Consider the following 16,496-nt stretch of genomic DNA (forward strand, 5'->3'; position numbering starts at 1 on the left):
ATGAAACAGCCTTATATTGGAAGAAGATGCCATCTCAGACTTTCATAGCTAGAGAGAAGTCAATGTCTGGCTTCAAAGGACAGGCTGACTCTCTTGTTAGGGGCTAATGCAGCTGGTGACTTTAAGTTGAAGCCAATGTTCATTTACCATTCCAAAAATCCTAGGGCCCTTAAGAATTATGCTAAATCTACTCTGCCTGTGCTCTATAAATGGAACAACAAAGCCTGGATGACAGCACATCTATTTACAACATGGTTTACTGAATATTTTAAGCCCACTGTTGAGACCTACTGCTCAGAAAAAAAGATTCCTTTCAAAATATTACTGCTCATTGACAATGCACCTGGTCATCCAAGAGCTCTGATGGAGATGTACAACGAGATTAATTTTGTTTTCATGCCTGCTAACACAACATCCAGTCTGCAGCCCATGGATCAAGGAGTAATTTCGACTTTCAAGTCTTATTATTTAAGAAATACATTTCGTAAGGCTATAGCTGCCATAGATAGTGATTCCTCTGGTGGATCTGGGCAAAGTAAATTGAAAACCTTCTGGAAAGGATTCACCATTCTAGATGCCATTAAGAACATTCGCGATTCAGGGGAGAAGGTCAAAATATCAACATTAACAGGAGTTTGGAAGAAGTTGATTCCAACCCGCCTGGATGACTTTGAAGGGTTCAAGACTTGCCGAGGAAGTAACTGCAGATGTGGTGGAAATAGCAAGAGAACTAGAATTAGAAGTGGAGCCTGAAGATGTGACTAAATTGCTGCAATCTCATGATAAAACTTCAATGGATGAGGAGTTGCTTCTTATGGATGAGCAAAGAAAGTGGTTTCTTGAGATGGAATCTACTGGTGAAGATGCTGTGAACATTGTTGAAATGACAACAAAGGATTTAGAATATTACACAAACTTAGTTGATGAAGCAGCAGCAGGGTTTGAGAGGATCGACTCCAATTTTGAAAGAAGTTCTACTGTGGGTAAAATGCTATAAAACAGCATCGCATGCTACAGAGAAATCTTTCGTGAAAGGAAGAGTCAATCGATGCGGCAAACTTCATTGTTGTCTTATTTTAAGAAATTGCCACAGCCACCCCAACCTTCAGCAACCACCACCCCGATCAGTCAGCAGCCATCAACATCAAGGCAAGACCCTCCACCAGCAAAAAGATTAGACTCACTGAAGGCTCAGATGATGGTTAGCATTTTTTAGCAATAAAGTATTTTTTAATTAAGGTATGTACATTTTTTTTAGACATAACGCTATTGCACACTTAATAGATTACAGTATAGTGCAAACATAACTTTTATATGCACTGGGAAACCAAAAAATTTGTGTGACTCGTTTTATTGCGGTGATCTGGAACCGAACCCACAATATCTCCGAGGTATGCCTGTATGCACTAAAAGCCTGAACACTTTCAGAAGGGCCTGGGAACATGATTCTCCCCACCACCCTTGATGCTTAAATATTCAATACCAAACACAAAAGTGATATAAAATTCTTTATTCACATAATTTACATAGAGAACATGACTGCTTTCTTTGAAACAGAAAGCTTACAACAAAAACAATATTACACACAATGTGTCAAAGAACTCTCCAGGCAAAATCTGTCCTTTGTCACATCTTGAGAAAAATGAAAAAGCAATCATTAATGGGCGTTCGCAACCTGTAGTTTGTTCTTCCATAAGTCATACAACTTTCTATACCCAATGCAGAAAACGCACATTATGTTCTCTCTGTCTTGAAATTCGCATAAAAAAAAGTAACTAAATAACAAAAGTGCACATGGTTTGCTCTTGAAAAAAAAATATAAAACAAGCATTATCTATTCCATTAGCAGGAACAGATAAAGGCACCATAAATCAATCTTACCTCCTCTTATAATTTGCAAATAGTTTTGCCTAGTATATTGAATCAAATCTGAAGTACGAGTCTCTTTACTACTCTGACAAAGTACATTATCATATAGCTACAAATCAATTTTTATATCACACCACTGTGGGTGATTTAATTGGTTTACCTGATTCTTCATTGAAACATGCCACATTGTAAACAGGAACTATTTGCATGAAAGAAAACAAAATGTATAATAGACAGTTAATATGTATGCAATGTTCATCTATTACTGTGATGCTTATGTAAAAGGGTATTAAAACAAGTAAGTATTTCAACCTAAATTTACAGTCAAAGCCACCTGCAACAGGGCATAATATGATTAGAACTATTTGTGCAATTTTGTTTTTGTTTTTAATAAAAATATTTACTTGAAAAACAAGTCCAGACTAGATTAGTATTCTTTTCCTTTCTATTACAACATTAAAAATGTAACTGCTTCTAGCATACGACTGATAAAGGAAATGGCCTGGACTGTTCCATTAGAGATTCCTAATAGCTGGTCTGTCTGTCATAAATTTCCTTCAGAAGTCAAGCCAAAAATAGCTTTTCAAAGAGGAGAATTTTTCAAGCCTTAGCACATAATTTAACATTAATCCAATAATTGGAAAAAATACTGTTTTCTATAAAGCCACCACCCAAAAAGATATTTCTTTGGGAAAGGTGGTAAAAAAAACTCCAATTGTTTGAATACTGTATTTAAACATTTTTTTTGAAAATTACTCTTACTGAAAGTCATTTTAGTTTTGGCTGGACCTAACCAGAAAATGCAAATTAAAAGATAGAAGCACCACCATACAATAAGTGAACACATGCTATATATTCCTGAGCTTTAGTATGAAAAGTTAGAGCAAAAATTGTTTGGAGCTGTTCAGAACTGCTTTGGATATACTGAACTTAATTTATGTGGCATTACATCCATGCCCTCCAATGGCTAATCTTTAACTGAGGAGAAAAAATGTGGAGTTTACCCAAATTAAGTTTAGATACCTATACTTCTTTAAATTAATATGTACAGTATAGCATTTTCTTTTTGTGAGCCAATTAAGGGTAACATGTGACAATCTTGTCAAGGCATATTTTCATGTAAGTGGAAAATAGGACAAATCTAAAACTATCAAAGAATCTGACATTAAATTATTGTTTAGGTAAAGGGGGGGAAGGGCAAGAAAATATGAGCAAAATAACTGCTTCAAAGTTCAGTATTTCCAGGGCATCCTCACTTCACAGACTTAGGTCTGATTTTGCTCTGCTTTCAGTTTCTCTTTCTTTACAGTACAAATTTCCAAGGAAGCCAGAGGAGTTTCTGTAAAGAAAGAGAAACTGAAAGCAGAGCAAAATCAGACCTAAGTCTGTGAAGTGAGGATGCCTTGGAAATACTGAACTTTGCCAAATAAATATAGTCAAAATATGAAAGCAGAATTAATTCTATACACGTTAAATTTACAAGGAAATTAGCATTCAGAAGTAGGAGGGTCTTCTTCTTTGAATAAGTTAAATAAATAGGACCTTTTGTATTTATCTGCATACATTTAAAAGGGATTAAACATTTGGCTTTTCAATAAGGGCCTTTTTAAGCTTGTGTTCGTGTAAGCTCGTCAATTACAAAAATACATAAATTTAGAGATGCCAGTAAAAATAGCTGACAATACTAAATATTTCTATGTACTTGCTGTACTACACTTTTACAGTTTGCTTCTTTATCTACTGAGAAATATGAAGGTTTATTTCTCCTCTTAAAGAGTTACTTCGCAAAAAGAAGTTAAGATTTCATCTAAGTAGCCCCATAAGCTTCAGCATTATGATTTAAAGGATATTGTCATGTGGGTAGGCATTTACACATTGCACTTTTCTGAAAGGTAACCATGCACTCAGTACCTGCATATCTTTAAGACTCAAAATACAAACCAGTCTGTTTCAGCCCAATCACACTAATCTAGTGGTTTAGTTTTCTTACAAATTTGAAAACTCCCAAGTCACACTGGCTCTTTCCACTAACCAGGGAGAACCTGGCTAGCAAGAAAAATTAGACCTATAGATAGAATAAAGCTGAATTCAGCAAATCATCAAAACTTTTGTTGTACCATGCTTCATATCCCAAAATTTTATGGAAATTACTATGCTACTCTGGATCATCCACTTCCATAAAAATATCGCTGAAAAAATATTCTGAGATGCTGATTGGTGCCTCTTCTTTCTCCTGCTCTTTAGGATAAGCTGGCTTCTCAGAAGTTTTATCACAGGAAGTCTACAAAAAGAAACATGCTTTTATACAGATGTGCCTCAGCTGGTGTAAAACTAAAGTATCAGAATGTTAAAAACAAGCTTCCCACTTCCTCCCCTTCTGATACAATTAAAATAGTTTCCTCTTGCAAAATTTCTTTCATCCAAAAAAAGTGGAATACACCTAAGATACTGTAACATACCAGTGCTTTGCTTCTTTCTCAATTCATTTACTTGGATGAGTGAATAACATTTTTCTGTGTCTAAACAAACTATTACTTGGGCGTAATTGTTCTCTGAAATAAAAACTTAAATGGAATACCACTCTTGGATCCATACACCTAGACAGAGATCTAAAAGGCTTCTTGGTAACTCAGAGTATCACATGGCTGGAATCAGCAGATGTCTTAACCTATTTCCTTGCACCAAGGGAGTTTTAGGTTGGATATTAGGAAAAACTCTCACTAGAAGCGTGGTGAAGCACTGGAACAGATTATCTAGAGGAGTGGCGGGATCTCCATGCTTGGAGATTAAGGGCCAGTTGGACAAAGCCCTGGCTGGAATCATCTAGTTGGGGATGGTCCTTGGTTTGAGCTGGGGGTTGGACTAGATGACCTCCTGAGGTCCCTTCCAACCCTAACTTTCTATGATTTTGTTATGTTTAATATGAATAAAGCTTGGCTTAGAACTGTTTCAGAAATGAAGTAGTGGTGTTAGATAAATAATGTTAGATACTTGGTGTTGCCTGTAAAAATTTAACTGCCTTACAAGTTTCCTAGACCCACAAATGTGAAGTGGGATCCTGGAGCAGACATATCTTACAAAAAGGGGAAAGATATGACCTTCAAACCACAGGACTATCAGGCTGCTGCAGCAGAAAGACACAACTAGGCAGTTCTCTTGGGAAAACTAGAACCTAATGTCAAATGAAAAAAATGTTTTCTAGCTACTGAGGACTTTAAAATTTGCAAATAAAAATATCATAGGATCCTTTTCATACAGTTTGAGGGGAGCCAATTCTGTCAGAAAAGTTATTTGAATAAAGGAGGAAGTGTTGGCAGATCATTTGACTGAAGTGAAATCTGTCCGTCCGTTCTCCCCCCTCCCAAAAAAAAGTCACCTCTCCATGGAACTTATATCCACTGCACTATTTTAGCTTTGAAGTACTTAGATTTTTAGGTCACTCATTCTTAATGCTCACTTCAACACTGTGGTGAAATCAAGAAAACAGCAAAGTTAGTTTCCTTATGAGAAACTCAGTTTACAGAGGAAGAGTAGCTCAAAAATACTTTCTATTGGCTTAAACAGGACCATAACATTGTGATATTATGGCAACAAGCCCATAAGACCTACTAGACAGGTTAATTTTCTGATGAGTATAGAGTTCAAAACCACTTTTCTAATGTTAACTAATTTAACTAACTTTCTTTACAATTTTGTAGATAGTGTAGTTTCTGTGTGGAAAGTTTAATGCTTCCATTCTGCATACATTCCCTGCCTCCTCTCTCATTTTCCAGACTAGAGGGGTACATGCTGGTTATGGTACAGGTAAAAATCTGATGGATAGCAACTAAGAGTTAAATACAAGCAAGCTGACTTATTTAATTTCATCACCAACTGAGCATGGTTCTTCGCAAAGGTAATGCTTTGATTAATAAATATATCTAGCGTACCAACAGGACATGCTGAGATTCTGAGGGTGTGATGCATGGATGTAGTTCTCTGCTTCTGTGCAGCAAGACAGAGGGTCTATCAGGTCCACATCTTTGCAGACAACTGCCAAACCACAGCCCAGATATCAAACCTAGGATCTGAAGTCTAAAACCCTAGAAGATGCACTGAACTGAATTAACATTAGAAAAATAGAAATATGTTAACAGACACCACCTTGAACTATTAAGAAACCTCTCTCGGATTTTATTCATTTGCTCATTCATGATGGCATCTATTGTCTCACAGGCAGCCAGACTTAATTATTTTTCAGGCAGACACCTGTCCTGTCTACAAGGCTTACAGTACAACACTTTCAAATGCTTTTTAAATAGTGTTGAGAAACTTGGGTCCATCAACTCAAAAACTTAAACTACAATAACTAAATCAGCTCATGTATGGACAATTATTTTGTAATGAAGGAGAATGGTATTTGATATAGTTTAAGTCAGAAATTGGAACTGACTAGAGAGATCAGAGTAGTAGGGGGTTTCAAACCACCAGGGTAGATTCAGTATTAATACATATATCTCCTCCACTCAGGTAGGAGACTGGGAATGTAATTAAGCAGCTACTCAATTAACTTCAGTTGCATTCTTCTAACAAACAAAATTAAAGCTACTGCCTAAGAGGTAAGGTGGCAAACAGGGAATTTAGGGACATACCTATTCAGCTCCCTGGACCTAATCTGCAGCTGATCTGTTGAAAGAAATTACCCCCTCCCACACACCGTTTGAAACAAACTTTTGGAAAAAGACAATATTGTGTAAAATTAGACAGCAATTCCAAGATTCAAGATGCTTTATGCCCACTGCGAGCATAGGACTGCTCCTTGTAATACTTAGAGATTGCTAGTAAATTTCTCTAGCATTTAAAAAGAAGAAGTGCATCTTAGTTCTCCCCCTCCTACCTCCCATCATAGCCAACACAAATCAGTTTGTTCACTCTGGCTGTCTACAGAAAAAGTAAACTGAGCTCTTCATATCCATGAAAATAGCGCTAAAGTTATCACTACTCTTGCTCGTTCTCTCACACCTTGTTCCCAGTTGCTCTTCACCTTTCACACCAGATGCAGAGATGGTTAAAAGTAGCCATATGTACCTTTACTACAGTAGCTGCTGTATTCTCGCCTTCAGCAAATGATGTGCTTGTAGAAGGAAGGGAACAGGGCTCTAGAGTGTGCCTCTTGTCCTCTGTGGATGGAGCAGACCTTTTCAGACTTCGCTTTGAGGCAGGTATTTGAGGTTTTTGGAATTTCTCTTTGTTCCCTTTACTGTCTTCTCCAACATCAGGGCTACTCTTTTTGCAAATTAAGGATAAAAATCCCAGAGGTTTTCGCCCAGGCCTATTCAAAATAAAGTTTATTACTGCCAGCTTGCTTAAGGAAAAATGAAGTGGAAATACTGTTTTTAGTTCAATAAACAAAGTATGACTTAACAAAAAAAACAAACATCTCCAAACTATGTAAATGATCAAGGTGTTCTAAAATAAATTGTTTGGAGCAAGTAAAAAAAAACAAAAACCACCACCTTTCATATTGGAACAGAATATATTCCTGTCAAATTTAACAGCACAGTTCTCTATGGGACTACAAAAGCCCTCAACAGACTCCTTTCCATATAGCTTGGAAATAGGAGCTCTCTGTTAATGGCGTAAGAGTGGCTTATACGGCCTCCTAAATATTCCATAAGAAAGACTCCTTGGCACAAGGAATGGCTGCCAACCTCTCTCCTTAGAAGAGCAGTGGGGATTTCTTCTTCCCATTTGTCCTTTGCCAATGCACTGCATGGGGGAAAATCCCACCTCCCAGGGAGAACCTTGACTAGGTTCCAGAAGCAAGACTGAAAGATCTGCTGCAGGACATGTCAATCAGTGTCATCATTCCTAATTAGCAGTTCACTGTGACTGAGGCACAGGAACAGGGAAAAAGTTATTATGTTGAGAGAGGTACAAAAAAGTATCAAGTGTCACTTTTGGTTGGTAACCTTTCAGTCAGGGACTCTATGTCTAGACAGCACCTACATGTCAAGAGTGCTCCTGGAATACATGCAAGTGACAACTACAATCCACCCCACCACTAAGCTGGGAAAAGAAGCAGTAAAATCAACATGTGTCAATAGGCACAGGGGAGGCCATAAGGACACAAAAAGCAAAGGGTCAAACAGAAATCTGATTTTAAAAGTGTAAGAAGTATATTAGTGCATCTAAAGGAATTTAAAAATTGTGTTGCATTCTCTGTATGTCACCTATATTGTAATCTCTTTGGTGCAGTGAGATGTCTTAACATAGCTCTGGAAAAGTTCGGTATGCTCTGGGTATTCAGTAACAGCAGTCTAATGTTTGGGGAAAAAACAGAATTTGATCGATTCGAAGAAATGGTTATTTGACAAAGCTAATAAATTTAAGGTTGTCCCAAACCCAGACTAACAGATAAGTGTCTACATCACAAAAGACAATTTTGTTGGCTGCAGAAATAAACAAACAAACAAAAAGACTGAGCAAGAGACAACTGTCTGTTCACTTATATGTTTATCAGGGAAGTGTGGGAAATGTGAACTATCTGTGACCATGCAATATCCATGCCATGGCTACAATTTTTCAAATTTGGAAACAAAACCAAACCAGTCAGATTCTTAACAGGATTTTTTGGTCACTGTTGTTGTTTGGTTGTTGAACAGGATGCTGTTTTAGGGAATGGGCTCTCAGCACTTGGGTGTCACAAAGAAGAATCAGAGGGAGCTAGACTGTTCTCAGTACTGGCAAATGACAGAACAAGGAGCAATCGTCTCAAACAGCATCAAGGGAAGTTTAGGTTAGGTATTCGGAGAAACTCTCTCACTAGGAGGGTAGTAAAACAATGTGACAGGTTACCCAGAGAGGTTGTGGAGTCTCCATCCTTGAAGGTTTTCTAGACCTGGCTAGATAAAGCCTTGGTTGGGTTGATATAGTTGAGGATGGTCCTGCTTTGAGCAGGGGTCGGACTAAATGACTTCCTGTGGTCCCTTCCAACCCTAACTTTCTATGATTCTATGACTTCCCTTCTCCTAATGCCCAGTGCAAGGATGACCTCAGGCATTCCCTTTACAGAGAATAGGCCTTAGTACATAAAAAAGTTAAAAACCAGTATTTCAAGACATACCTGACTAATGGGGTTTTTGATGGGGCTGCTAGAGTTCCAGCATGTTCTGACTGTTCAGGTTCATGAACCTCTACAGATAGTCCTTGCTCACTGGCTCCTATTTTTATCTCAGGGCATATTCCAGATCCCCCTTCATTTAAATATTTGCATGCTGATTTATCTTCAAGTGGTAAAGTTTCTACATTCTGCAAAGATTTATGTTGGCCTCCTTGTTCTAGTTGCAAATCTGCAGACGTAGACAAAGATGTTGAGGTAGATACGTTTTTCTTCTTCAAAGACCTCAGGTTTTCCAAAAGTTTTCCTGTAAAAGTGAAAAGTGATTAAGCATAAACGGGGAACTTGAACTCATTTTTTAGTGACCTGAATTCAATTTTGCCATAAAAAAAATAATATTCTGCCACGATAGTGCAAAACACTACTACTGTTATTAGAAAATATAGTATTTGAAGTCACTATAAGCAACACTACATTTCCCGCCCCCACCCCCTGGGAGGCAGGAGAAAGGGAAGGAGTAAGCCATCTACTTTTCTTTAAAAAACAAAAACAACCAAGGAAAAAACCCCCCACACAACGACTGTTACAGTTTTCAGATCCACAGCTTGACCCCACTTAAAAGTTTAAAGATTGCACATGCAGACTGAAAAATTCAGATGTCCCATCAAACGTGTAGGAGTGCTCCTTGTAATACTTTATGGTGCTCAATCCACTCATCTTGCAGTTATGGGACTATTCCACAGCCTAAGAACTAATTACTGAAATTGTCAAGGGTCTACACAAATGAAGGACACTCAGATCTAATTCTCAAAAACATTCTTGAATTCTGTTTCTACAACCGATGTGCTATGCCAAATACTTCATCATGTTTATACCCTTCACATTTTTGGATAATTCCTTCTTTCATTAAAAATTTTAACTGAATGTATTTATTTGCCTTTTTCAGTCATTCCTCATATATCTCAGTCCTTCCTGTTTCAGTACTTCTCTTGGCATGTGAATGTCTGTCTTTCTTATTATGAGGTGACCAGAACTGAACACATTACAAGTTAAGAGGAGTTTCATTTTGAGCATAAATATCCGATCCAAAGTTTAAGCCGCATTGGTCAATGGGCTTTATATCAGACTCTGTATCCGCAATCCAGATTCTCTATGCAATTAAAAGGTAAGGAAAGCTCCCCTGTAGCTATGAAGATCCCTAGCAATTTTTCTGCATCCTCAAAATGTTTTTTGAATAAAAACAGCATAATATCTAATGAATAGTTTGGGTTAACAGCTTTCTGCTAAACAAGTGTAAATACTGGTATATTTACCACACTGAAAACAACTGGGTCTATTAGTAACTTTTTTCTTCTTCCCTCAATTAAGAAAATTAGGGTTTTTTAAGGCAGATATCGAGATGATTTTATAGTATAGTACCCGAGTTCAGATATCTGAACTCTCTAATAAAAAGAAATCTTAGTCTCCCATTTCCAATGTCTAGAGACACTGAGATTCAAGTGAACAAGGTATATTCTGTTGAAAAAGACTAAAATAAGGTTTGGTCACAATAAAAATCCCAAACAAGGTCAACCAATTCAGAGCGTTTTCTACTCTGGAGCTCTTTTCAGCGAACTCATTTCACTTAGAGGCAACTATTAAAATTAATGAAAAAATTTTAATAAGTAGTATTAAACTAGCAGTACTGTTGGAATTAACTGCATTAATATACAAAAGTTTGCCATATACCTAACCCAAAGTAAGTGGCAGTTTAAGTAAACAGAAGATATTAAATGCAGTAGAACCCAGATCGTCCATGTTTGTGTGGTTTGCAACTTGCATACGTTTGCTGCAGGTTGCAAAACCAAAAATGAGCCATTTGTTCGTTTGTGCAGTTATTTATTGTAGCTTTTTCTGACAAAGGACACAGCTTCTCCAATCTACTGAAGCTCATAGTCCTGTGCAGCTGATCAGAGAAATAGCACTTTTTGATGTAAAAGCATACACATGGAGCACCTAACCAACTCTGCCTGGCTGTTTGCTGTGGCCCTGTGTACCATCATCACAAACAGGTTAGATTTTTGCCAGGATAGGTTTTTAGGTCATACTCGTAATACTAACACTACAGCAGAAAAGCAGCCTCCCCCACTTTCTGAACACAATGCTATTAGCAATACTAGTTGCTATTTTGCTATTTAACATTCAAGAGTTTCTTCTTAAAACCAAGATTAACTTACCAGCAACTTCTGTTGGAGTGTGTATCAATTTAACTGAAGATTCCTGAATTAAACAAAATCCAAAAAGTTAATTTTTCCTTTCATCGTAAGAGGCAAAAAACCCAAAAGAAACACTAATACTACACACTTCTCAAGTCAGCAGTAGGTCTTACAAGAAAAAGTCCTAAACTTTGGGTACTTAACTAGAGGTGCACCGATACATTGGTCTATATTAAATCGGCAATCTGCTTTTTTTGGCTGATGTGGCTGATATGCCACTAATAAATGTCGTGTGTATGTGTGCAGCCATACCAATCACACAGTCAGCCCAGCAGTTTGGAGAGTAGCACCCAACTGGTAAATCTGTTGGGGTGAAGGGGCAGAGGGGAAGGAAGGGCTGTGGGGGGTGCAGATTGAGGCCTCCCCATGGTGAGGGAGGGAGTGGGGCAGGAGTTGGGGCAGGGGCTGCACAGCTGAGACTGGGTGTGGGATGGAGTCACAAGCAGCTTGTCCAGGGGATGCAGGGAGGGATGGGGGGGATGGCTCCTACTGCTGCACACCCCCCCCCGGAGCAGGCATAGGGGGTGTGCATCCCCCAAACCTGTGCATGAGGCAAGGGCAGGCTAGAGCCAGCAGCTGTACCGAGCTCTTCCTGGCAGGGGTGGAGCTGAGCAAGGGCAGGCAGAAGTGGCACTGGGACTGGGGCTACCCTGTAGCCCCCCACTCCCAGCACCACCACTGCCCACCCCAAGCAGTGCCAGCTCAGCCCTACCCCTGCCAGGAAGAGCCAGGCACAGGCTCCTGGCCCCAGCCCATATTGGCAGCCTGCCCTTGCAGATCCAGGGGGCACACGCCTCCCTATGCCTACCCCAGCGGTGTGCACAGCAGTGGGAGCTGCCTCCCACTCCCTCCCTGCGCCCCCCAGACAAGCTGCTCACAGCTCCATCCCACCCCAGCTAGCCAGTGCCTGCCCCAGCCCCAACTCCTCCCTCACTGTGGGGACCCTGATCTGCGCCCCCATGCCACTTTCCTCCCCCCACTCTCCCCACAGACTTACCAGCCGGACGCTGCTCTCCAAGCTGCCAGGCTGCATATCAACAACTGGATTGGTACCAGCTGATATGGCTCATTAATAATCAGCCATCAGTACTGGCCCAAAAAAATCTTTATTTGTGCACCCTTATATTTAACTGACCCCTAGGAGTAGATAGGAGGCTTCTCAAGGTGCAGGAATCTCTATGGCCATGTTAGACAAGCAGGAATGAAAGGCAGAGAACATAGAAAAGTGTATGCGAGCAAAAATATTCTCCAAATTACCAAAGCTGCCCTTATAATACCAAGATGACAACAACAACTCAACTCAAAACACTGCTCCATAAACTCAGCCATATCATGAAAGTATAGGATGTGAACCTTGTCTTCTGGCCAGTTAAGCTTCCTCTCTCAGGATCATGACATCACTTTCTGAAACCAAGCACTCAAAACACTGGTCTAGCCTACATTTTCCCTGCCTCCTCAAAGCCCACTTCCAAAAGGAGGATGGAAGCACTGAACATACTGCAACATTGCTGGCATGCCAGTTAAAGGGTCCAGTGGTAAAATTGTCTTTGTATATCAAAGTGAATACAAAAGAAATAGTTTATGTATTTATTTTTCCTCTGGCTTGAAAAAAAAAAAGCAGCTTTTTACTACCTTTCCAAAAGGCAAAAACCAAACCAACAAAAAACCTTGATTGTCTTAATTTTCAAATTAGGCAAGCAATTTAGTTATGCTAGGTATTTTGAAATCAATTAAGTATTACAAGCACATACCTATTATACAATGCACAAAAGTATATTCTCTGACCTTATACCATAGATCTGTGCTTCCCAACCATTTTTGGCTGAGACCCTAAATTGGCCACCAACAGGACCTCCCAACTGGGTGTTGCGGGAGCTGCTGAGAGCAGAGTGTGGTGGCAGCCTGGGGGCAGAGAAGCTTCCATTGCCCTCTTTGTGTGCAGTGGCCTCACCCCACCCACCCACCTGCTATTCCCAGGCCATACACAGGAGTGTGCAGGCCCTTCACAACCCTATTGAGAACCCCTCATGACCCTAATTTGAGTTGCACCCCGAGGCTGGGAACCAATGCCATAGATGCTTACCAGCTTATCTTCTGTTGAAGTTGATGGACTCCTCTTGGCAGGAGGAACACTGTTATCTTCAGTATCAGTAGCACACCTTTTCCGAGGCGTTGACTCCAAATTAAGAAATGGCTCTGTTAATGTTCTTTGTGGTCCTTCAATTTCTGTACAGTTGTCTAAGGATGGAGCAACAACTTCACCAACTATGGGTGTCAGGGATCCAATTCTTTATTTATAACACAAAAACATTATTGTGAAGTTACTCTTATTAAAATCAAAATGAGTTGCATACATGAAAAAATTACAAGTAAACATGAATATTTCCTTATACTCTTAACTTCAATCTTTTTGAACCCTTGAGATTTTCATCTAAGTGGTAAGACTTGTAAGTTTTAAGCCATGAATTAGGAATTTTCCCTACCCTTACAAATATGGGCTGTTTTCTTCTCTGTATTATTTAAATTTTCTACTTTGACTGTATATTTTGTCCATTTCTCCTGTATTTCTCCTTTTCGGGTAAGCATACATATTGCTGCATTGTGCTGGACAGCTATATTCTTAGCAAGTTCCAACATACGTATCCTAAAGCACCCTAATAATTAGCCCAACTGCTAAGAAATAAATGCAGATGTAACTGAAAACATATTGGTAATTTACCTCTGCTTTCCCATCGTTTTTGCCCCATCTGTATTGACTGGACTGAGTATTATTGGGGCTGGCAGCAATGGTTCTGAGGTATGTCCAAGTGAAACAGACCCACCACTGTATTCTTTAGAGTCAGTTGGGATTTCCACCAGAGTTAAAATAAACGTTTGTTCTTCCAGTTCTGGTTGATATTCATTGTTGCAACCACTTACTGCTAGAATTTACAGAAAAAAAAGAAAAAAGAGAAGAAATACATTTTAGCACTTCAATAGCTACAGAAATCATTCTAGCTGTGCTCTGTACCATAACCATAGTAAATGTCCAGTTTCTTGTTCCTCAGGCAGAAAATGTTATGAGTCTTGTAAAGATAAGACTGCTTGGTCCCTTTTAAGACAAAAGGAAAGATCCAGAACTACCCCAAACTGCCCCTTTTGGAGCCAATTAAGGAGTTGTATATAATCTCTACAAGGAGCCCCAATCAATGACTTCACTTAACATTATGAAGACATCAGCACCCTGAAAACATGCAATGTATGAAGATTCACCATTTTCTTTAAACACTCCCCTACAGTACATGTAAGGTTGTTTCTGTCACAGCAACAAAAGGTTTTAAAGCTTAGTTTTCTTCAATAACCCACAACTTAATATTTAAAAATAGTTCCCATCAACAACTTCCTGTCATTCTAAATCACCAGCATAAGTTGCTTTACTAGCATATACAATTGAAACACATCAATATGGTCGAAGAAAGCTCTCAACTTTTTTGATCCACCTTTGCACAAGTATATTTTATATCCACAAACCCACAGACTAAATACACACACATGCAAATGAACATGCACTAAAAAAAGTGCTTCTGGGAAGCAGTGACCTAACACTCTTAACAAGATACCTGGGGTACCACATTGTTTTGCTATTTTAGACTATTAATGCACTGTACCTGAAGTCTCCTTTGGGCTGGTTAAGGACTGATGATGAAGTTTGTGAGCACTTGCCTCAGTCTACAAAAGCATATCAAGCAGAAATATTAGTAAACCTGGCAAACAATACTGGAAACAGAAAAAGTCTAGTATCTCATGAAGATGCACGGGTCTTGTTGAACACTAAGCAAGCGCTGAATTTGGTTATGGTGTGGCTTTTTTAATGTTTACCTCCAGGTACTCATGTGAAAGGATACTAATACAGGGACTACCAACAATTGGAGAACAGTAAATAAGGCATTGCTCTACATATAATTCATATGGAAAGCATCTTCTTCATTTTATAATTATAATTTATTTAAAAGTGTACATTTCCCACAGCAAAATCTTGCCAAAGCTGACTCACATGATGGATTGCTCAGCAGTGCAAAGAAAAATCATTAGTTGCTTTGCCAATTATGGAATCGTTATGGTGTCTGAAGAAAAACATTCAGCTTAGTCACTCATCTTCCCCCTCCTATTTCATGGCAGATAGTAGTGTTAAAAACCAATAGTATTTTACAGCCATTTCTTATATTTCCTCCCCTCAGTATTAGGAAGGCCAATTCAACCTTGTACTTTGTTTCACTTGGTATTGTCAGCTGAGCTCTCAACCAACTGGGCAAAAGAAGCTAGTTATCCTTACTACATTCTTTGTTAGTCAATTACTAGCACAGGGCTGTCCAACTTGCAGCCTCAGGCTACATCCAGCCTGTGAGTAACACATGGCCTGCAAGTTCCTGCTAGCTGTCACTTCCTGCATCACTCCTGCTGCTGCAGAGGCCAGGGCCTTCAAACTCCTACTCCCCTTCTCCTGTTTGTACTTCCTGCCAGGAGGGGGAGCAAGGATCCAGGCTACATAGCACATACAACAGGCAGAAGCTGCGCTGCCTGCCCACAGTGCATGGCCCAAGAGTGGGGCAGGGAGTCAGGCTGTCCATGCTCTGCATATCGTATAGGACCTAGCTGCCTATTGGGGGTGGGAGAATAAGTGCAGTGTACATCTGCTGTAATCCATCTCGTCAACCATTACAGATTACAGTACATTAGGCTATACATCCCTGACTCTTCTATTTAGCAGCTCTCAATGGATGTGTCCTCCATGAGTGTGTCTAACCCAGGGCGGGCAATTATTTTGGGCAGAGGGCTGCTTACTAAGTTTTGGTAAGCCACTGAGGGCTGCATGACAGGCAGCCCAGGGCAGATCAATATTAATTTTCTAAATTTTTTAGGGGCCCCACAGGCCGGATAGAATGGTCTGGTGGACCACATCTGGCCCCCAGGCCACATTTTGCCCACCCCGGTCTAACCACTTTTTAATGAATTTGTCTATACCAGTTGCACCTGCAACCTCCTCTGGCAATGAGTTCCACAAATTAAATATACACCATATAATTCCTCTTGTTTGATTTTACCCCTGCATCCTGTTCATTTAAAAAAAACCCACACCAAACACGCACAAAGCTTGAGAAAGTAAACTTCAAGGTGTGTGTGGGGGGGGGGGGGCGGGAACAGGGAGATGAAGGGAGTCTGCATAACTAACTTTGTGTATGTGCACATTAGAGATATTTTGGGCCTGAAATACAGAAATCAGCCAAATAGTCTAC

General features: G+C 39.5%; 1 protein-coding gene across 7 annotated transcripts in view; it reads right to left on the minus strand.

Moving 5' to 3' along the window:
• Nucleotides 1–1,495: 1,495 nt before the first annotated feature.
• BDP1 (BDP1 general transcription factor IIIB subunit) overlaps nt 1,496–16,496 on the minus strand; it is a 79,249-nt gene continuing 64,248 nt past the window's right edge. For 4 of the 7 annotated variants that reach the window (XM_090038136.1, XM_090038138.1, XM_090038135.1 and 1 more), the window contains exons 36-43: nt 14,871–14,931; nt 13,943–14,144; nt 13,307–13,511; nt 11,185–11,227; nt 8,975–9,275; nt 6,937–7,180; nt 5,799–5,951; nt 1,496–4,150 (exon numbers count right to left, since the gene is read on the minus strand). In XM_090038136.1, coding sequence (XP_089894262.1) covers nt 4,025–4,150; nt 5,799–5,951; nt 6,937–7,180; nt 8,975–9,275; nt 11,185–11,227; nt 13,307–13,511; nt 13,943–14,144; nt 14,871–14,931 — 1,335 coding nt within the window. In that variant the 3' untranslated portion in view covers nt 1,496–4,024. The remainder of the gene's footprint in view (nt 4,151–5,798; nt 5,952–6,936; nt 7,181–8,974; nt 9,276–11,184; nt 11,228–13,306; nt 13,512–13,942; nt 14,145–14,870; nt 14,932–16,496) is intronic. The other 3 variants (XM_090038137.1, XM_090038141.1, XM_090038139.1) reach the window with 3 other exon arrangements.

This window comes from Crocodylus siamensis, chromosome 3, assembly GCF_052110815.1.
Source record: "Crocodylus siamensis isolate JL-2025a chromosome 3, ASM5211081v1, whole genome shotgun sequence".
Classification (NCBI taxonomy): Eukaryota; Metazoa; Chordata; order Crocodylia; family Crocodylidae; genus Crocodylus; species Crocodylus siamensis.